A 23,759-nucleotide genomic window follows, 5' to 3' on the forward strand; every position below is an offset into this window, starting at 1 on the left:
ACAACCTTACAGTGAAATGCTTACTTACAGGCTCTAACCAACAGGGCAAAAAAAGGTATTAGGTGAACAATAGGTAAGTAAATAAATAAAAACAACAGTAAAAAGACAGTGAAAAATAACAGTAGAGAGGCTATATACAGGCACCGGTTAGTCAGGCTGATTGAGGTAGTATGTACATGTGGATGTGGTTAAAGGGATTATGCATATATGATGAACAGAGACTAGCAGTGGTGTAAAAGAGGGGTTGGCGGGTGGTGGGTGGCAGGACACAATGCAGATAGCCGGCTAGCCAATGTGCGGGGGCACTGGTTGGTTCGGCCAATTGAGGTAGTATGTACAGTGGTGAGAACAAGTATTTGATTTTGCAGGTTTTCCTACTTACAAAGCATGTAGAGGTCTGTATTTTTTATCATGGGTACACTTCAACTGTGAGAGACAGAATCTAAAACAAAAACAAAACAAAAATCCAGAAAATCACATTGTATGATTTTTAAGTAATTCATTTGCATTTTATTGCATTAAATAATCATTTGATCACCAGTAAGAATTCTGGCTCTCACAGACCTGTTAGTTTTTCTTTAAGAAGCCCTCCAGTTCTCCACTCATTACCTGAATTAACTGCACCTGTTTGAACTCGTTACCTGTATAAAAGACACCTGTCCACACACACACAAAACAGACTCAAACCTCTCCACAATGGCCAAGACCAGAGAGCTGTGTAAGGACATCAGGGATAAAATTGTAGATATGCGCAAGGTTGGGATGGGCTACAGGACAATAGGCAAGCAGCTTGGTGAGAAGGCAACAACTGTTGGCGAATTATAAAAAAATGGAAGAAGTTCAAGATGACGGTCAATCACCCTCGGTCTGGGGCTCCATGCAAGATCTCACCTCGTGGGGCATCAATGATCATGAGGAAGGTGAGGGATCAGCCTATAACTACACGGCAGGACCTGGTCAATGACCTGAAGAGAGCTGGGACCACAGTCTCAAAGAAAACAATTAGGAACACACTACGCCGTTATGGAGGTCCCCCTGCTCAAGCCAGTGCATGTCCAGGCCCGCCTGAAGTTTGCCAATGACCATCTGGATGATCCAGAGGAGGAATGGGAGAAGTTCATGTGGTCTGATCAGACAAAAATATAGTTTTTTGGTCTAAACTCCACTCGCTGTGTTTGGAGGAAGAAGAAGGATGAATACAACCCAAAGAAAACTATCCCAACCGTGAAGCATGGAGGTGGAAACATCATTCTTTGGGGATGCTTTTCTGCAAAGGGGACAGGACGACTGCACCGTATTGAGGGGATGATGGATGATGATGGAGTGGGCCAAAATCCCTGCTGCAGTGTGTGCAAACCTGGTCAAGAACTACAGGAAATGTATGAACTCTATAATTGCAAACAAAGGTTTCTGTACCAAATATTAAGTTCTGCTTTTCTGATGTATCAAATACTTATGTCATGCAATAAAATGCAAATTAATGACTTAAAAATCATACAATGTGATTTTCTGGATTTTAGTTTTAGATTCTGTCTCTCACAGTTGAAGTGTACCTATGATAAAAAATTACAGAATAAGAATAAGCTTTGCCTTGCCCTCTTCACGACTGTCTTGGATGTTTGTACCATTCTAGTTCGTTGGTGATGTGGACACCAAGGAACTTGAAGCTCTCAACCTGCTCCATTACAGCCCCGTCGATGAGAATGGGGGCATGCTCAGTCCTCCTTTTCCTGTAGTCCACAATCATCTCCTTAGTCTTGGTTACGTTGAGGGATAAGTTGTCATTCTGGCACCACCCGGCCAGGTCTCTGACCTCCACCCTATAGGCTGTCTCGTTGTTGTCGGTGATCAGGCCAACCAATGTTGTGTCGTCTGCAAACTTAATGATGGTGTTGGAGTTGTGCCTGGCCATGCAGTTGTGGGTAAACAGGGAGTACAGAAGGGGACTGAGCATGCACCCCTGGGGGGCTCCAGTGTTGAGGATCAGCGTGGCAGATGTGTTGCTACCGATCCTCACCACCTGGGGGCGACCCATCAGGAAGTCCAGGATCCAGTTGCAGAGGGAGGTGTTTAGGATCCTTAGCTTAGTGATGAGCTTTGAGGGTACTATGGTGTTGAACACTGAGCTGTAGTCAATGAATAGCATTCTCACATGATGCGTCTTACCATAGAGATCCATCATTTACAAAATCACACTGATTGGCCTAAGGGGGGCGCTTTATCATTCATGGGGGACGACATGTTTACCGTTTCCTTTTTTGTTTCACAATACGATTTTGAAATGTCACACTTTTTCATCTCCCAGAATGGTTATCAGAAGAGCCCAGGCGCTGCCATTACTCTTCTATGAGAATAGGGCACACTGTGAAAACACTGGGAGTGCTGCTATAATAAAATTTCACCATGATAATGTGATGTGTGTGTATCTTCTCTCTATGGACCATGAAACACACAGTCCCCTTTCCCTGGGGTGTGCTCCTAACCAAGGGGGAATGGCCATTAGCATTCAGGCTCATTATCAGAAGACAGTTAGAATCTTTATCCGCATGGCCAGCAATCCGTATTCATAGCATTAATGGGGAATAACGACGTATTTCTAAAATGTCACTATGTTTCTAAACCCCTCTGACTTGTTGTAGGACTGTCTGTCAAAGTGTGCACCTTTCTCACTCGGAGCTCGGTCACAGGGTTACACAGCCCCCCACTCACTACAGCGCAAATATGCAGAAAATATCAGTTTTGTCACAGCGAAAAAAAACAGTCGATTGTGAGATATGGCATATACATTTTAAATTATACATTTGGGTCACGGGTTCACATTTTTACATTTTCTGAGATCTCTGCCAAGCAAGGAGGAATCAGCAGTCAACTCATGCAACAACACACACTCCTCATAAACACAACACACCGGCAGTTTTCAAAATAGCCTACAGACTTTAGCACATCACCCAACACAACACGCCTTTTACTGTATTGTCAGAAGCATCATCAGACCTTGGTAGTAGTCAATTTCATTTGTTTTTCAATGCACCGGAAACCAAGCAGAAAATGTTGGTCTCTAAAGATGGCTTCGTAGCCACACAAATACATTATAAGGTTATTGTCAGCCTCACGAGTGGCGCAGTGGTCTAAGATACTGCATCGCAGTACCACTTTAGAGTCTGGGTTCGAGTCCAGGCTCTGTCGCGACTGGGAGATCCATGGGGTGGCGCACAATTAGCCCAGCGTCATCCGGGTTAGGGAGGGTTAGGGAGGGTTTGGCCGGCAGGGATGTCCTTGTGCACTAGCAGCTCCAGCGGTGGGCCGGGTGCAGTGCACGCTGACACAGTCGCCAGGTGTACGGTGTTTCCTCCAACACATTGGTGTGGCTGGCTTCTGGGTTAAGTGGGCATTGTGTCACAAAGCAGTGCTGCTTGGTTGTGTTCTGGAGGACTTACGGCTCTCAACATTTGCCTCTCCCGCCTCTCCCTCCTTGCTTGGCAGAGGTCTCAGAAAAGGTCAAATTGCGAACCCGTGACCCAAGTTTATCACATAAAATGTATATGCCATATCTCACAATCGATTAGACTTCCAGAATTTAGTAATTTCTGTGACAGGATGTTTATATTTTTCGTAGATTTGCATTATTCCACAAAGTCCTATCTAGCGCTGCAGTGAGAGTGGGGGGCTGCATAACCTGGTGACGTAGCTTTCGCTCTAGCTCTACCTCGCTCTACCTTGCTCTAGCTCTACCTCGCTCTACCTTGCTCTAGCTCTACCTCGCTCTACCTTGCTCTAGCTCTACCTCGCTCTACCTTGCTCTAGCTCTACCTCGCTCTACCTTGCTCTAGCTCTACCTCGCCCTACCTTGCTCTAGCTCTACCTCGCTCTACCTTGCTCTAGCTCTACCTCGCTCTCCCACTTTGACAGACAGTCCAATAATGCATCAGAGGGGTTTAGGAGCATAGAAACATTTTTGAAATTTGCCGTAATTCCTAATTAAATAGTGTGGTAATACAGGACGCTGCACGGGGACAGCAGCAGGGGTGTTCTCCTAACATCAACACTTGAAGTGCTCTGGAAGGGTTGTGGACCTTTCACGCTTTATGGCAGAAAGATTAGCCTCAAGAGCCCATGCAGAACTCAGGCAGAGCCCATGCAGAGCTCAGGCAGAACTCAGGCAGAGCCCATGCAGAGCTCAGGCAGAGCTCAGGCAGAGCCCATGCAGAGCTCAGGCAGAGCTCAGGCAGAGCCCATGCAGAGCTCAGGCAGAGCTCAGGCAGAGCCCATGCAGAGCTCAGGCAGAGCTCATGCAGAGCCCATGCAGAGCTCAGGCAGAGCTCATGCAGAGCCCATGCAGAGCTCAGGCAGAGCCCATGCAGAGCTCAGGCAGAGCCCATGCAGAGCCCATGCAGAGCTCAGGCAGAGCCCATTCAGAGCCCATGCAGAGCTCAGGCAGAGCCCATGCAGAGCCCATGCAGAGCTCAGGCAGAGCCCATGCAGAGCTCAGGCAGAGCATGTAAACTATGTAATTTCTAGGAAGTTTCTTTGCTTTCCTTTGGATTGACTCATCTGTCAATTCTCTAAAATGTATTAATAACCAAATCACTTTTTCATGAATAGATTTCATGAATTTAGAATTATTTTATGATGCTCACCCTAGGTCCCCCCCCCCCCTTGGCTCTACTGCGTTCCTTCTCTTCATACTCTAGGTGTATGAAAGATGGCGACTGAGATCCTGTCAGGTAGAGACCTCAGCTCAGCCAGTCTCACTGAGCAGAACAGCCTGCCTGACATACTAATTGCAAACCTGTGCAAACGATGAATTCTATAATGGAGCTCGACAACAGAGTCACTATGGATGGATCAATCCTCAGCTCAGCCCAGCCAGTGAAAGGCCTGATTTACCCAAGTGCACCACCCTACAATTAATACTCCAAATGATAACACACACCTGTCTCATTTAGATAATCTGGCTGAATAATTCAAGAGTAGGGGAATGTTCTGAGATGATTCCCTGAGGGGGAATCTGATTTAATAATATAATTTGCCTCACATGACCTGATGAGAAGTGCCTTTCAGACAGAGAAACTCTCTGTTGTGGCCTGATTGTGTTGTGATTGTTATGTTGTACTAGGAGACAAAGACTATGTGAGAGGCCATGGAGGAGACGGTGGGGCTTTTTAGTAGCAGCGTGTGCTGGGGACTCCCTCCCAGTGAAAGGACATTGGAAGGTACAGAGTGACCTTGTTTTGTGGTGGCTCAGTTGGTAGAGCACAGTGCTTGCAAAGGCAGTGTTGTGGGTTTGATTCCCACGGGGGACCAGTTATGATAAAGTATGATAATGTTTGCTCACTACTGTAAGAAAAAAGTGTGATTGGCTGTGTCTGGCCCAGGGAACGCTACGTAGTTAGCTCCTCGTGTCTAATGACGTCCTCTGGATGCCATTAAGCAGGCTCACTGGGGGTAATTGCCCAAGTCATTAAAAGTTTGATGATTTTTCTGCTGGGTGGAGGGTTGCCTGCCCTTGCTGTGGGCACAGTGCTGCTCTCTCTTTCCCTCTCCCTCTCCCTCTCCCTCTCCCTATCTCCCTCTCCCTCTCCCTCTCTCTCCCCCTCTCCCTCTCTCACCAGGGAGCAGCAGAGCACATCTCTATTTTTCATCTCTTTCTCTCCCCACTCTGAAACTCTGAAAGCTCCAGGGCCAATTCCATTATTTATTTAACAGGTAAAAACCTTGTTGGTAGAGAATGGAGAGGGAATAAAGGAAGGTGAAGTGGTGGAAAACAGGGGAGGCTAGGTGGAGTGCATCTATGACGCATGTTTGAAAAAATATCGTGTTTAACTGCCTTACAAATGAGAGGGTAGCAGCTATATGTGAAACAGGGAAAATTATGTTTTGTTTTCCAATGGTGAAGTATTAGCAAGAGGTTAGTGAGGGAAGTATAATGGTCTGCTCCTGTTGTCAGATTGAAAAGCAGAGCCAATGAGATTATTCAACCTTTTCTACCCATCAGGACAGACAGACCGTTATGAATTTAATGATTCAAATTACGACCCATAAGGAATGATAATTACATTATTTTCTAGCACCAGTCCTCTCACCGGCTCAGCCGAGTAAACTCTATACATCCAGTATCAATATAGACCTATCAGAGGAGGTCAGAGTGTTGGACTCTTTTCTTGTGGTCTAATGGGAAGGATTGTCCACTTAGGTTCCAAGGTCAAGCCCAGCTGGTGGGTCAGGCCTCTTGATCCTGCAGTGGTCCATTGGCACAGGGGTCCTGGAGCTGTCCATCCTCCTTGTGAGAGCTGATCCAGCCAGACAGGACAGGATGGAAAGCCTTGTGCCTAGTACTGTACAGCCAAGGAGCCAGGGGGCCCGGGTCACTCTCCCAGCTGGTGTCAGGGCACACATGCTCTGCAGCCAACCAAGCCTACCTATCCTTCCACACCCCTGTCTGCCATGGAGACCATTAGAGTGGACATGGAGTTCCATCTCCCTTTTCCCTCAATGGGTCGGCATCACCTCTATCACCCCAAAGCCAGCCCTGATGGCCTGTTTGTCATGTTGACTCCTGGAAATTGATAGACCTGACGAGTGACAGGTCCCTCCATCATTGTCATTCTCTGAAGACAGGATCATGTAGGTATTCAGTTCATATCATGGCAGAGCAAGATGACCATGCACTCGGCTTGATCTATGGCAACAAATGCTATACAGTATAGTAGTTCAACACATAAAACCACTTGACCAAGCTAAACATTCTATTGAACATCCTCTTCGTTCATCTTCCCACATTTAATTACTGACTACAGTTGTCAATGGAGAATTTCAAAAGCACAATGCCTGAGGCATGTAGTTCATAGATAGGATGGGTGGAGACCTGAAGGAAAAGTATTTGGAGAAAGTTTTTTATGAGAGCAGAATTAGCACCCCCAGCTCGTCACTAGCAGTGAGAGAGAATCTGAAAAGGTCAAGGTTTTCAGCCAGGCACACAATCAGGTGAGAAATGCTAATATAATTACTGTCTGTCTGCTAGGTATTGTGTGGGTTATTATAATGACCTTATCAAAGGCTGCAGAAAGTTGGAGAAATGGATCCATTTTATATTTAGAGTTTAAAATAGTTGAGTCATTAGATGTGTTCTATATTTGCAGTTGATTGCTTGGCAGAGGATAGCAGTAGCACACTAGTAACTTGTGGTACCCGAAAGTCGTTTGTTCCACATGATTTACAGTGGATTCTCCTTTTGCTGTCACTGTCATTGCACGAATTAGACGGTACATTAACTAAACATAATCATTTACACTTGAAGCACCATCCAAATTCGTGAGGAACCCATAGAATGGTGCCTATGTGTGTGGGTGTCTTTGACGCGGTGAGCAAGAGAAAACCCTGCCTACAGACTAGCCCACGTGACCTCAAGCATGTCTGTGGTTTTCCACTGTCTCACCAGGCAGTCACCCCATAGAGGACAGTGGCTGGGGGGTGTCAACCCAAAGGCCCATGCCTCAGCAAGGACTCAACTCTGCGGTGTAGGCTACTGATAGTCATGACACAAAGGGCTTGGTCTCGCTGCATCTAAGTTTTTTTATGATGAAGATATACCTTGTTGTACATTAGTATGAAGCACAGTATGTGGACATATTGTTTGCCATGTCTGTATTCTCTTCTTTGATCAGTGCATACAGAACAGAAACCATGTCAGACACGCGTCCTACAGTGTGTCCAGTCAGTGCAAGGAGACAGACAGTACAATAGAATAGGGAACACGCCTCTTTAAGGGTATGCAGCTGGCTCTGCAGGGGCGATGCGGAACGAAGCAGGGTCTCTGTGCTCCTCTGGGTGAAATGAAGCAGGAGCCTGGGTCAGCACAGCGCTGTGGCCCTGCTCTTTCACTCAGCACACCGAGAGCCAGCCCAGCCAGGTGGAACAAAGTCCCAGCTCACCAGTTCAGTTCATTCACCCAGGGTTAGCTTCCTGCTTCCTGCTGAAAGGTAATGCTCCCTCCCTCCATGGCTTAGCTTAGCAGACATACTCATCTGCTAAAATGCAGTCCATTTGTTAATCATTTCCCCACATGACAGTCGTTGCTTTCCAGCCGATTAAACAAACAAGTAAGCAAGCAAGCAGCTCTGAGAAGGAGTGTGAGTCAAGGGAGGTCATTGTCAGGTGGTTTGACCTGTCACACACAGGTCCATTAACCTGCACCAGGAGCTACTGTAGCCTACTGTACTGTGTTATAGTCAGGTCTGATGAGAACGGAGTGGGGAATGGTCCTCTGTGGACCAAGGATACAAAGACTGCACATACCCTTGTCTGCCCTCATGGAGCGTATTACCTCCACAGCACAAATAAGCACTATGACATGCACAAAACCAATATATAGAGGAGTTGCTCTCCAGCAGGACTCGTATACATCCATATGTCAAACTTACTGTGAATGCAGATGTTTTTACATCAATATCAAATCATTTCTGGGTGACAATTAATAGGCAATTACAAACATTTTCTACATAATTTTCATTATCTCCGTACATTACCAGTGTTTACATATGTGAAAATGGCGCACTATGTTTTGTAGAAAAAAATCTAAAGTAAGAAAGTTCAACCTGATGACATCATCAAAAGCCAAAGCGTGATTTTGAAACACTATGAGATTCACAGTGACGTGGGGAGCAAGACAATACATTCCGTTTGGCTGGAAACTTGTTGCAGGTTTTGAAAATCATTTTCGTACTTTTAGTCCTACCCTGTCAAGTACAAGCATTGTTTAGGACCGTTCTTATCTATTTAACCACAGACCATAGAAACATACCATTTTCACATATGTAGACACTGGTATGGTGCTGGAGATAATGTATATGAGGTTGAAAAGTGGTGGAACTCTCTTTCATTGGTCTATTAACTAATTAACTAATTTACTGCGATGTCTGTGATGTCACCAGGCAAGCCGAAACTCCACGCATGCAAAACCTGCCCATTAGGGCCTCCCGAGTTGTGTGGCGTTCTAAGGCACTGCATCGCAGTGCTAGCTGCGTTACTGCATTTTCTGGTTTGATACCAGGCTGTGCCTCAGCTGGCCGCGACCGGGAGACCCATGAGGCGACTCACAATTGGCCCAGCGTCGTCCGGGTTAGGGGAGGGTTTGGCCAGCCGGGTTGTCCTTGTCTCTTCGTGCTCTAGCGACTCCTGTGGCGGGCCGGGAACAGAGCACACTGACACAGTCTCCAGGTGTACAGTGTTTCATCTGACACATTGGTGCGGCTGGCTTCTGGGTTAAGTGAGCAGAGTGTCTCGACCTTCGCCTCTCCCGAGTCTGTACAGGAGTTGCAGGGATGGGACATGTCTGTAACTAATAATTGGGGAGAAAAAGGGGGTAAAAATAATACTTTTACAGTGTTCGTTTCATCAGCTGTTGTACAATATGTTGTACAGTTGTACAATATAAATAGAATTTCGACGGCACTGGGCCTTTAACATGTTCTAAGACTTCCAACTCATACTATTAAAATATGTCATTTTAGGGAATGTCATTCTGGTATTTGGTTTTGTCATCATGTCCACACCTGACATGGGAGCAGTGACTGTCAAATTACATGTGGAATGGGTCTGTGTGTCTCCCAGATTTATAATGGACCTGTGTAAATACCTGTAGTGTGGAACATTTGAAATTCATTTTTCACAGTTGGAGTGACCCCACTGTCTGAGTGGAGACAGATAAGCTATGCAACTCATAGGACTATATTGCATTATGCCATTTTAAATGAGGGTAGCCGCAAGCTGTGACCAATTAAAGTTGAACAAAGCCAGCTCATCTGCTCAGCTCCTCTTAGTAGGTCAGTGAAATTGGCAGAAGTGAATACAGACACATTCACTCTCCTTTGGCCCGAAGCACAGCTTTCACTGGCATATCCATAGCATAGCTCTCAGTGTACTGTAACTGAATGCACTTTACATGATGCACACTGTGAGGATGATAATCTTGCATAAATGCTATTGAGGAGGTGTTTCACATAAACAACATTACAGAACAGCTTGTACGTTCTCCTTGTTTCCCTGTTTGCCTGGATCAGGTTTTACAATGAAAGAGGGTCATAGCATACAGTACTGCAAAGGCAATAACGCAGTGTTACATAATGACATGTGTATCAGGTACAAGAAACCACAGAGCTGAGAGATGCAGGACAGAAAGTATGCAGAGAAGGTTAGGTGTCACTACCACTGGAGTGATGCATGACCTGCAGTCCCGTCTGTGGGCTCGTGTTACAGGCAGAGTGATGCATGACCTACAGTCCCGTCTGTGGGCTCGTGTTACAAGCAGAGTGATGCAGGGGCAGGGAGGGACCGCTGTCCGTACCGTACATGGAGTCAGGAGCTAATGTAATGTATGGATCCCTGTTCCCAACGCCCTGATTCAGCTTACCTAACCGCTACATGACTTTACACTGCCTGACCTCTGGCCTGCTAACCAGTCACACCAGCCTCATATCCTCACTGTAGTTGTCCTAAAGGGATACACTTATGACTTGTGTATTATGAGAGATGGAGATAGGAAAGTGTCTTATTTTTAGTTCTGAAACTTTGCAGCTGCAGCCTGACCCCTTATCGAAGCAGTAAAAACACCCTCAGGCTGCCGTTCAACATCATTTCCAATTCTGTTTAAGCACCGTCTTTAATACATGCATACTAAATTCTGTGTGGATTTATTTATGCATATTTTCTGGATTTGAATAGTAATTTTTGAATCTGATTTTGTTCTGTGTGTAACTGATGATGTTGGTCTGTGTCTCCTCAGGTTACCTTCACGAAGAGGAAGTTTGGGCTAATGAAGAAGGCCTATGAGCTCAGCGTTCTATGTGACTGTGAGATAGCCCTGATCATATTCAACAGCTCAAACAAACTCTTTCAGTATGCGAGCACAGACATGGACAAGGTCCTGCTCAAATACACTGAGTACAACGAGCCCCACGAGAGCAGAACTAACTCTGACATTGTCGAGGTGAGTGGCTTCACATTTTCACTGTGCCATGGCAGGAAAACCATGTATATGCTTATGTTGGAAAAATACACTGTTTGGTCAATGGAAACTGAAGGGCCGGTAACAGTTTCCTTTTAGTTACCAGTCAGGCAGAGGACGTCTGCAGTCTCTGATAAGCTATGAGAGATGAGTTCAGCACAGGACTACACTCAGTAGCTGTCCAAACAGTATGGAAACCCTGTTTCCCCCAGATACTGTACTGTAGATACATGCATGGATGAATGGCAGAATTATTATACCACCATTTAAGACAAAAAGTCTTTAAATGTTAGGTTTCATTACACAGCATTGTGGAGTGAACATACTTTAGAGATTCATATTGGCTCTAAGAGTGTTGGAGAGAATTCCGGCAGCACTTGGTCTTCCTGGCAGCTAGTATCCGTCTACATGCCCAAACACTCACAGAAGAAGAAGAACCCACTTGTTATGCCAGCCTACCTAATCTGTCGGCCAAGAGCATCACTGAAAAGAAAATGGGGGTGATTATGTGATCCTTCTGGATACAAATACCTCTTACTGACGTACTTGTGGTTTTTCAACCTATTCAGAACCTGTTTTCTGAAGCTGGTGTCTTAATTCTTCACTAAAGGCCTTTGCAGACTGTAAGATTTTAGACGTTTTATGCCACGATTTTGTGCCAGGTGTGCAAAGCTCTTAGAGACTTACCCAGAAAGACTCACAGCTGTCATTGCTGCCAACGGTGATTCTATCAGGTATTGACTTTGGGGGTTGAATACGTATCTAATCAAGATATATTTAAGCAATAAGGCCCAAAGGGGTGTGGTATATGGCCAATATATCACGGCCAAGGGCTGTTCTTAAGCACACACCCAGAGGTGCCTTATTGCTATTATAAACTGGTTACTAACGTAATTAGAGCAGTAAAAATACGTCTTTTGTCATACCCATGGTATATGATCTGAGATACCACAGCTGTCAACCAATCAGCATTCAGAGCTCAAACCACCCAGTTTATAATAATGTTTAATTTTCCATTAAGTAATAGAAACAATATATCATTTTTCTTCCACTTTGACATTACAGAGTCATTTTTATAGATCGTCGACAAAATTTACAATTAAATACATTTTCATCCCACTTTATAATACAACAAAATGTGAAAAAATGCAAGATGTGGGAATACTTTCTGAAGGCACTGTACCTTATTATTACTCTGTCCGACAAAGAGACATCAGGAGTTTAACCTTTTACTGTGATGGGCTAAAGAGTTGAAATGTATTCAATTTTGAGTTTGTATCCCAATATTATTCTTTATATACATCACAGAAGAAATATAACAAAACCGTTTGCATAGAAACACCTAATTATCTGCGTGTATTATGAAATTATGAAAAATATGAATAACATTACACCCATGAGGCCACTAGTCATTTGACTGCAGGAAAGGGATACAGAGAATGATACATCAATTCCAAGAATCCCATGTTTTTAAAAGTCTTTCACTTAGCATCCAATAGCATGAAAGGAGTCAGCTGTGCCTGGTATATTTTATTCATGGTACTGCCGCTAGTAAATTACCTGCTTGGCAGAGCTGCAAAACAGTGCTCTGGCATCCAGCAGCCTCAGTCCCCCACCAGGGGCCCTGATCTCTCTCCCTCTGAGCTAAGCAGGGTCTCACCTGCATTAAAAATACATGGACACACTCCACAATTATGTAAAAGTGACCCTATGATTGTTTTCTGCCGTGACTCGGGAGTCCTTCTTGGATTCATCAGGACCAAAGCACAACAACTAAAACTGTTTCTCACAGATGGAAGAGGATCCATCATTTGCTCTATTTGCTCTTAATAAATAGGCATTTCCTTTTTGTAGAGATTCCCGTACAGATTCTACAGTACAGTAATGTATGCCTTTTGCCATTGTAGTTTATTGATGTATATGTTAGCTGTATCTTGTAAATGTCATGTACTGTACTCTGCAGGGCACACAGTGTCATCTCTAGGGGGCACTGCCACTAACTGAAGTGTAGTGTGTAGTACAAGCTGGTGGCGATCTGTTCATGTCCCTCATAGCCCCTCTAGCTACTCGCAAGGATTCTGCCCTGCTCTTGCGGCGCGATCAAAAGGGGAGAACAATGCAGCGTTGTCCCTGCTCACTCGGCCAGCTTCTGTGCAGATCTGTGCAAATCCCTCTAACCCTGCTGGCTATGTGACCAAGGTTCAGAAGTGAAGAAGCAGAGCAGAAGTAACCAGGCCTGTCCAGGCTCCAATTCTGAACATTTCCACACTACCCACCATTCACTGTTCCAAAAAGTGCTGCGGCACAAGAGCAAATGTCAGAGCCGTTAGATAGAGCTCAGTGTCTGCTGTGGGCTTATCTGATCTAGCCCAGGCTGTTGGCTGCATCCTGTTGTGAAGTGTTTATATAGAGAAAGCCAGGTGGCGTCTTCAATAAAAGACAAATGAAATGTTCAGAATGTCCTTTCGTTCTTACAGAACACAGAGATTGCCAATAGATGTGATCTTTATCATTAAAACACGGACGATCCTTTTGAAATGACAAAAGCACAAATTGTATTTTATGCCATGATCTGAATGTCTATCTGTCAGCTGCTTCCCTATCTGGGTGTAGTCAGTGTCATTGGGATATAGGATGACTGCACGCCTAATGAAGCAATAGTTCCCTTCTTAGTCTAAATGGGTGAGAGAAGCACAGAATGGGTCTATAATGGATAGATCTATCTCACTCCCTCCCTCTCTCTCTCTCTCTGTGTCTTTCACTTTCTCTCTCTCTCTCCCTCTCTCTGTCACAGGAGGTTGGTGGCACCTTAATTGGGGAGGACGGACTCATGGTAATGGCTGGAGTGGAATAAGTGGAATGGTATCAAATACATCAAACACATGGTTTCCATGTGCCATTCCATTTACTCTGTTCCAGACATTATTGTGAGCCGTCCTCCCCTCAGCAGCCTGCACTGGTCTCTGTAGTGATGTGTCTCACATGGAGACACTCACCCTGACACTCCTCTAAATGTAGAAATTGCATTAAACTGATAATTGCCACACAGTCATTTGCTCACCTGCCTCGCTTGAGAGACCAAGCAAATCCTTTCTGAGTTTTCATTGGGCAGCATACGTTCCAATTCCATGTGCGAAGCCAAATCAAAGGTCACATTCCTGCTCAGTAGTACCATCTGTAGATAAAGGCTGGGCCTTGCAGTGTGGGAGAGCAATTGCCATGTTTTCCTCAGATGGAGACATGCCTGGGGCACAGTTTGATAACCCAGTGGAGGGCTATGGATTTTGTCTCAAACTTGGCTCGCTGTGGAGACCAGAGCAGCAGGCTCAGATCGCTGTGCCTGAGCATAAATGTGTGTGCGGTGTGTGTGTGTGTGGTGGTCTGAACTGCAGCAACACTCCGGGCGACAGGTGAACTGTTGCATGAAATCTCCCTTTGTGGATCACGTCCACTTCTCCGTCTGATTAGAAGTCTCCCCGTTCCCATCTGATCTCATCTGCGTCTCACCTTTCAAAGACCCGGCTCTCAGAGCAACCTTTTATTTACTGAGTAGCTATGCTGGATGGATTGATGTACTGTTTCCTTTCCTCAGAGGTTAGGGCAAGCCTGTCTGGGTCTCTAAGGACTTTATAGAACATATATTGCCAGAGAAAACGTAATTCCTTGCCATGCCGTTTTCCTGTGCTGAGTGAACACAGGGGCAAGTAGAGAAGAAAAGCTTGCTTTTACAGGATCATTTTAGTTTCTGGTACCCTTTCTTTACTAGCAGTTTGCAGTGAGAAACCTGTGAACCTTTTATCTGAGAATCTGTATTAAGGCTGATGTACAGAGGATAGATCAAATGCATTTCAACTGGATCAATATCACTGTGATAAAGAAACAGTCAGACCAGCTTGCATATGTCATACTACCCTGTATAGTACATCACTGCTGTTCATGTCTGGATTTGGGTGCTGTCCTACAGTGTTGTTGTGTTTATTATTGCATTCTATTTGTACCTCAAATGAAAATGCTGCTGTAGGTAATTAAAATAATCAAATCATCCCTTCTCCTCTTCCTCCCCAACTAATGAAATCTTCCTTTAGCTATTCTATAACCTTCCACTGCAACTCTGAATACAGACTCCTCACTGTCTAGCTGCAATTCCCTGAAATCAACTTCACAGGAATGTCCATCTGTGCTTTTCTTTAGAGCATTTCAACACAATTACGATTTGCAGCAATGCTTGGATTAATCAAGTTTGCATTTAAACGAAATTGACATTAACTGAACACATTTAAAGTAATCTCATAAAATAGGGGATGTGGATATAATTGCATGGGATTATACAGCTGTACTAGTTTAAACACAACTGGTAGGCTACACTTTAGTCCAGGCTAGTAATAATCCTTAATCAAATTTGGAACTGCAGTTTTACTCAAATAGCTGCCCGAGCTTGTAAAGAGCCGGACTACACTTTTTGTGTTTTGTCTTTTTACATGCCCGTCTTGTGGAGTAAGTAAGAGAAGTCATATGCAAATTCACCTTTATCTTCCAGCAACATTAGAGAGGCCATATTTGTTAAATGTGCTTTTGGAAATAAATAATTTGTCATTGTTGAGTGTTCTAAAGGTAAACAAGTCATTCAGTGGAAGAATGAGCATGTAAATGACTCTAGATTTGCAGTGAGAAACCTGTGAACCTTTTATCTGAGAATCTGTATTGTTACTTTCAATGATCATCTGTTATGATGAATGGCATTCACCATTCAGAATGATAATCCAAAGATATATGTCAATCCTGACCATTTCATAATGTCAGGTCTATTGGGCCTGCTTTTCTCTTTCCTCCACTACGTTTCATTTAAATCACTCCGCTCTTTCACCACTAAGCCTGCTTATAGTAACCACATTGGCCATTGGCAGTGGATCATAAAACAAATGCCATTGCATATAGAAACGACTATTTAAAATATAGAAAAGAGCTATACAAAGCAGTGGTCCCAGGATTTGAGACAGGGGCTGTTTATGTTGTCAATCAAATCCAGTACAGTGATTAAGACTCATCTCTGTCTTAATGAATGCAAATTGGCACATCTGCTATGGTGGGCTAGCCGTCCAGACTGTTCAATTTGCCTGATTGATCAATTATCTTCCTCCCGGTGCTTCTGCGGAGAACGTGAATGTGAAGAAAATTGTCTGCACAGAAAGAGCGAGAGGAAGAGAGGGAAAGGAAAGCCTCTGTTTCAAACCCTTCACTCTACCCATCAAAATACAGATGCTTTATTTGATTAGACACAAATCATGATGGAAATTCTTTCATTTTATTATAGTGGAGCTATCAATTTAACGATGAAGTCCTCAAATAGACAAATACGTTGCTCACTTTGACTCTTGGCACTTGACAAGATGTATTCCTTTCATTTATGGGGATGAATCGTGCTTTTCAGGCAGTGGACACCAGACACCTTGCAACGGCATGACATGCTATGTATTTATGCCCGACAACTGCACTTCAATGGCCCACATAATGCAGTGATGATATGATGGAAACATTTGTACTTTCATTTTAGTTCATCTCTCCAATCCAAGTAACCACACCAAGACTTCCCAGGTAATACGTGTATACACACAACTGTTCCTGAATTGCAGGAATCAATCATAGAAATGAATAGTTGAAAAAGCATTCTACTGTGAGATGGTGCTAGTTTTTGTTGAATATTATGACCATACTCTTGTTGACTTAGGCTTAGTGAGTAAGTACATTGTAATAAACATCAAACGCCTAGTGGCTCCCTCTGTGGCGCATCAGAGACAGATTCAGGCTTGTGTATCTATAGTTGTGACATTCCAAGATAATGGGGACAGTCACATGAGGCTCTGGCTGGCACAGAGAGAAACTGTCACCACTCCTGAATTCTCTCATACAAATCACTCCTCCAGAGGGCTGGCTCTCTGGAACATATAATAATATAATACAAATAATAATCATAATATTAACAACAATCAAAGCTATATACAGGTGTGGCCAGATCCGGAGGACACGAGAACAGAAATAGCATAGGTCCTTGAAGGCTTTCCTGAACAGCACTGCCTTGAGCTGTGTCTTAAAGGAGGCCAGAGACTCTGCAGCCCTAATAGTGTCTGGAAGAGACTCAGCCCTAATAGTGTCTGGAAGTGCGTTCCACAGCCGTGGAGCCGTGCAACTGAAAGCCTTGTTACCCATAGTGTTTAGTCTGCTGCGGGGCTGACAAGGGGGACAGACATGGAGGGGTGAAGGGTGCGTGTGGGGCAGGAGGGTAGAATGAGGTCAGACAGGCACTTGGGTCCAGAGTTGTGGATAGCTTGGTAGGTGTGAAACAGGATTTTGTAGTCGATGTTCAGTAGAAAGTAGTGCATACAATGAAGTATGCTGTAAACATGCACCTAACAGTATTTGTCTCAATAAAACAAGACAAAGGTGTAAAAAAATCCAAGCTTCAGTCTAAATTGAATACTTGGTTTCAATTTCAGACATTTTGTGTGAGTCATGAACAGTCAGTAATCACCATACTGTATCATATTATGACACAGTGTTGCATCCCAGGAGAACATAGAGCTGCCGTGTACTGAGGAGATTCCCCTGCCTTAAAGTTACTGGCATCACACGGATCATGGCACTTACAGATGTAGGATCTTCATTTGATCATTTGATCACTCTTTTGCCGCAGAGAATTTTCCCACCTAGCAGGAAATTCAAACTTGTAGTGTATTTGAGTTTTTAAAAGGCTTCTAAAGTTTGAACTGTCAGACACTTGATTTGCCCTGACGAAAAGTGTATCACTCCCCACAAAAATGTCTATTATAATCCACATAATAATGATAATTTCCTGTTGCTGCAGGATTTTTTTCCTGCTGTAGCAAACTGGCTCAAATTAAGATCCCACATCTGTACCTCACGCTCCAGTGATGTCACTGACTCGCCCAATCCTGGATGATTAACCAAGTTTGAAAGATTAATCTAAAAGGGGTCAGGGGCCTAATTTATGTTTGATATGCACAGATGACAACACAAAAGACAATATTACATTTTAATTGGCAAGTGCTTAACGTAGCGACTTGACTTTGGGTTGGCCAGTGCCCAGAATCCCTCTGTGGTCCACTAAAGCCTTGTTTGACATTTGAGATGGCTGAAGGGTACGCATAGTTAGCTGCACTGGCTCGTCTGCGTAAGGTCGCTTGGAGGGAGAATCTAAAAGCCCACTTCCCCTAATTAACACATGTTTTTACTAAACTTATTCTACATACAATGTCCACACTATACATCAGGGTTACACTGCCTGCAAAGTGATATAATCTGGCAAGATTTCAGAATGCATTGGGCAGTGCTCTTCCCCAGTTTAAGCATACAGTATATCTAACAAAGTAATTTAGGCAGTCTGAGCAGCCTTTTTATCTTTATAGTGCCATCATTTAATTTGATATGTTCCCATAAGTTGTACTTCATCATATGTTGTGACTAGTTTACCTCATGGTCTAAATTCCTCATCTGTTTTCTTCAGCAGCACCTTCTCATCCTTACTGCTATGCAGCTACAGCTCTCTCTCTGAGCATCCATGATATTAGAAATACACCTTAAGCTCAGTCAAATGTTAGTTCTATTGACATAGATGTATTAAAGTAGATTCAGGGCATTCTGATACACCAGCCGACCAACTTTAATATTCCAGCAGAAAAACAAATATGTACTTTTGGGCTCTCAAGCTTTATTAAAATGACATTCATTTGCTTTCCCCTTCACTTTTATAACCTATGATACATTAAATAATTTCTACCTATGCCTGGTTTGTATAATTATATCCATAGGGGGGGTTTGGTAGAGTACTATGCATGGTGAGATATTATAACTGTAATATTTAGTATCTTGATAAGCTGTATTGGCGACTTTATCTCAGAAGCCATCTCTGTATTGATATATTTGTCGCAACAGGATTCTTTATGGGATTGGTCTGTAGTGAGTAGGATATGCATAGAAGTGTCAATTTCTCCCCATACATTCATACTATAAAGACTGAGGCCGTCAGTGTCTGGGAACGTGCTCTGCAAATGTGACTTGAAATGGAAATACAAGGGTCAGCCCTGAACATGTATTTAGGCGTATCTTTAATATTTTTTTATTTTGTTCTAATATTCATATTTAGGTAATGGATTTGATTTGAAAAACGAAGCAAAGGGCTATTTACCTACATCTCTGCTGTCTGTATCCAGTTCAGTATAGGTGCTTGAGTGTTGCTGTTGCTGTGTATTCCAGGAAAGTCCTTTAAAGGTGCAATCCAGGATCTTAAGCACTTACAAATTCGTAATATACTGTATCATACAAAATGCAAAAATACAGTGAGCTCCAAAAGTATTGGGACAGTGACAAATGTTTTGGCTCTGTACTCCAGCACTTTGAATTTGATACAATGACTAGGAGGTTAACGTGCAGTACTTTTTGTACACAGTCCCCCCATTTTAGGGGAGCAAAAGTATTGGGTCAAATTCACTCATATGTTTATTAAAGTAGTCAAAAGTGTAGTATTTAGTCCCATATTCCAAGTACACAATGACTACATCAAGCTTGTGACTCTACCAACTTGTTGGAGCCATTTTCTGTTTGTTTTGGTTGTGTTTCAGATGATTTTGTGTCCAATAGAAACGAAGGGTAAATAATGTATTGTGCCATTTTTACTTTTATTGTAAATAAGAATAGAATGTTTCTAAATACATCTACAGTAATGTGGATGCTACTATGATTAAAGATAATCCTGAATGAATTTTGAATAATGATGAGTGAGAATTACAGACGCACAAATATCATATCCCGAAGACATCCTAATAAAATACCAAAATACCATACCATGCTAACCTCTCCCTATTACAATAACAGGGGGGTATGCTATTTACGCCCCTGTAAAGTCACCAGTTTTGGCTCGTGAGCGAGCACTACTTTCAAAACTGCTGTCTGAAATACAGTTGAAGCATCACTTTAACCTGTACAATCAGTCTGCACCATCAAAACAAACACAGTATTCTGAGCAGGCCAGGGAGCACAGGCATATATATAAGCACCTATAAATAAACAAGGAATCACAAATGTAGAACTTGAAAGCAGAAATAGTGCTGCTATCTTTGCATAAAAGACCAGATAAAACACTGTGATATATTTTTGTTGATTGTGGTTTTATGAAATATGCTTGGCACTGCAATCCTCTTTCACCTGAGTCATTTCATCTGCCTCCACATGTGACTAGGGAGCGATACTAATACGTTTAGTCTGATTTACAGTAACACACACTGTACTTTATCACTACACGATGAAAGAATGGCACACAAACACTACTTCATTTTACTTCCAGTGTCAAGTTGTTGGTCAGGCTTTGTTGTACAAATGTTTTCTGTCATACTCTGAAAGAAGCCAAGCTCCTCATATATTTTTATATCGTTTGATACATTTTTCGGATTTCTTCTTTGTAGTTCTAGGTAACAGAACCGTTACCCTTTCGCATGTACTGAGGTGCAGTACACATGTTGGTTGAAAAGCCTTCCTTTGCATGGCTGAGTGAAGGAGTGCTAATGGTTTTGTAGCCAGTCTCCTACTGGGTTTCAAAGTGCACCTCTTTATAGGACAAGGACTCCTTTTCCTCTGGGCTTTCACTAGAAACAGGGTCACCACTGTCTTAGGAGTTTTTTTCTTCCATGAAAAAAACAATCGTGATAATTTTTATGTAAGTCTTTCATAGAACATCCTATTTCAGTCCACATTTATGTAACAAACCGTGAATGGACTATGATTGTCTCTTCTCCCTCACGTTCACTGTGACTTGGTTGCTGTGGAAACCCATGTTAGTGTTTGAGAAAAACAGAGGACATGAACAGTGAAATATTCCTCAGTTTATCACAACCAGTAGAGTCTCCAATGAAGTGTGAGAGTGTGTGCATGTGTGTTTGTTAGCCATTTGCCCCTGTTCGTCAACAAAGCCTCTGCACTCTTCACTTTGATGCTTGTTACCAGGTTACAGCCAATAGTTTTTTGTTTTCGGGCACATGTCGTGCTTCATTGACGTCAGAGTTTTTTTTCCATCCTTCCCTCTCAAGTGTGATACGTATTTTTCATTTCAAAACTAGGTCTTCTTGGAGAGGGTGGAATAAAAGGAGAGAGAACAACAGCCATGGCGGTCCCCGGTAAACATTACTCTCCAATGACACTAATGAGCCATGCTCTAATCTCAAGTGCTGAAGCTCTGCACTCACAGCTTTGTACAAATAACACTCACACTCATTCACAAAGGGAAAAAAAGAGAGATGACACACGAGTACATGTTTTTTAGACTGAATGACAAATTACACAGCATTCGGGCTCTTTTTGTTATATATATAACATTTTCCTTCTGCTGCTCATCTGAGTAGGATTTGCATTATGTTGCTTCTTTGTCATGTACTGTGTCCGTAGCTTAGGGAAAGGCGCTGTGTGATTGAAAGGTATTACTAGTGTTTCAGTGGTTTATGTCTTCAGACATGTTTGTGATATAACCACTGATGTTTTTGTTGCTGTTAAACTCTCTTGTGTTAGAACTGGTTGGTGTGGGTGCAGTTCACTTCTTGAACCCAGTCTTGGGGCAAGTGAGACAGATCCTAACCTGTCCCTAGGTTACCTGGCACCTGGCAGGGGGACAGAGCCCGCTGGGCTGGATTACCCTCTCATCATGGCCTGAGTCTGAGCAACAGCATGAGCAGCAGCATCTTACACAAGCAACACTACACAGACCTGAATATAGAATATAGTCTAATGATATAGTATAATATAGTATAGATTGCATTTTGATTGCTGTTACATTGCTATTGGGGTTGTTAATTGGATTCATACTGACTTTCCTTTTCCCTTTTTAAAACGTTTGAGTTATTTGTGTACTTATTTGTCATTTTACTGCATTGTTAGGAGCTAGTAGCATAAGCATTCTGCTTATAGCGTTCCGATATAACATCTGCTAAACTGTGTACGTGACCAATAAACTTGGATTTGATTTGAAAAATAAAGCAATCATTTGCACCTTATTACATGTCGACCAACACTTCATTTATGAATCCACAAAGTGAGAAAGATTGAACACTTTCTGTTAGGAAAAGGAACAAGGCATAGAAAATGACAACATGAGTGTTCAATCTAATTATTACACATACACTGAACAAAACTATAAATACAACACACAACCATTTCAAAGATTTTACAGTTCATATAAAGAAAATAGTACATTTAAATAAATAAATGAGGTCCTAATCTATGGATATTAAAACTTTTAGTTGTCGTTGTATCTACCAGGGCCAGACTGACTTGTGTATCAGCCTGACCGTTTAAAGACTAGAGAACTGGAGACGGAGGTTATTTCAGAATGACCAGCAGCTGATCTGTTATGATCTGTTAGCCACGGGTGGGCCTGGGAGGAAATAGGCCTATCCACTTGGGAGCCGAGCCCAGCCAGTCAGAATGAGCTTTTCCCAACAAAAGGTCTTTATTACAGACAGAAATACTCCTCAGATCCCGCAGGTGAAGAATTCAGATGTTGGGGTGGCGCGGTTACACGTGGTCTGTGGTTGTGAGGCCGGTCGGACGTACGGCCAAATTCTCTAAAACAACATTGGAGTCAGCTTATGGTAGAGAAATTAACATTCAATTCTCTGACAACAACTCTGGTGGACATTCCTGCAGTCATCATGCCAAATGCGTGCTCCCTCAAAACTTGAGACATCTGTGGCATTGTGTTGTGTGACAAAACTGCACATTATAGAGTGTTGTTTTATTGTCCCGAGTACAAGGTGCACATGTGTAATGATCATGCTGTTTAGTCAGCTTCTTGATATGCTACACCAGTCAGGTGGATGGATTATCTTGGCAAAGGAAATGCTCACTAACAGGGATGTAAACAAATCTGTGAGAGAAATAAGCTTTTTGTGCGTATAGAACATTTTGGGGATTTTCTTTTCAGCTCATGAAACATGGGATCAACAATTTACATGTTGCGTTTTATATTTTTGTTCAGTATAAAACAATGCATAATACGTTGCATTGCATTCTAACAAGTCTCACCCCCAGCCCTTTGCTAATGCTAACACCAGAGCTCACCCCCAGCCCTTTGCTAATGCTAACACCAGAGCTCATCCCTAGCCCTTTGCTAATGCTAACACATGAGCTCACCCCAGCCCTTTGCTAATGCTAACACCAGAGCTCATCCCTAGCCCTTTGCTAATGCTATCACCAGAGCTCACCCCCAGCCCTTTGCTAATGCTAACACCAGAGCTCATCCCTAGACATCAAACCGTGGCTAATGGAATATTTCTATGATCCTATTGATTCAACTTGAGATCGTGAGGGAGAAAGCATCTCCAACACTCAAATACATGATTGAATGTAATAACTGTAACACCAGGAATGAAGACCTTTACTAATACAATTCTATGCTCTCTACCTCATTGTTCTGGCAAATGTTTGTGGATTACATTTAGCTGACATCATCCCATAAACACTTGAATGATTTCAACATTGCCATGATATATGATTCCTTTGTGTTTTACTTTATTAAAATGTCTTAAGTGATGTATTATTTAGTTTCTAGAGGCATATGGCACTGATTAACTGGCACAGGCCTACCATGGCGTATGGTAAAACTCTTTGTAAAGCAAGGCCTAACTTGTAATGAAAATAATTCATTACATGCAGCTCAGTGGCAACATGCAACACAATGTTCAGAGAATAACCACTTCAT

The 23,759-nt window shown here is 43.0% G+C and overlaps 1 protein-coding gene and 1 long non-coding RNA gene across 5 annotated transcripts in view; both read left to right on the forward strand.

Annotated features, from left to right (window-relative positions):
• LOC118396698 (myocyte-specific enhancer factor 2A-like) overlaps positions 1-23,759 on the forward strand; it is a 103,080-nt gene that overhangs the window by 46,376 nt on the left and 32,945 nt on the right. For all 4 annotated transcript variants that reach the window (XM_052465752.1, XM_052465753.1, XM_035791056.2 and 1 more), the window contains exon 4: positions 10,781-10,984. In XM_052465752.1, the coding sequence (XP_052321712.1) occupies positions 10,781-10,984 (204 nt within the window). The remainder of the gene's footprint in view (positions 1-10,780; positions 10,985-23,759) is intronic.
• LOC127908232 (uncharacterized) lies at positions 16,650-22,053 on the forward strand. Its single transcript, XR_008066424.1, has 2 exons — positions 16,650-21,183; positions 21,572-22,053. It is a non-coding gene; the product is annotated as an uncharacterized LOC127908232 (long non-coding RNA).

Source organism: Oncorhynchus keta, chromosome 17 (genome assembly GCF_023373465.1).
Source record: "Oncorhynchus keta strain PuntledgeMale-10-30-2019 chromosome 17, Oket_V2, whole genome shotgun sequence".
Lineage (NCBI taxonomy): Eukaryota > Metazoa > Chordata > Actinopteri > Salmoniformes > Salmonidae > Oncorhynchus > Oncorhynchus keta.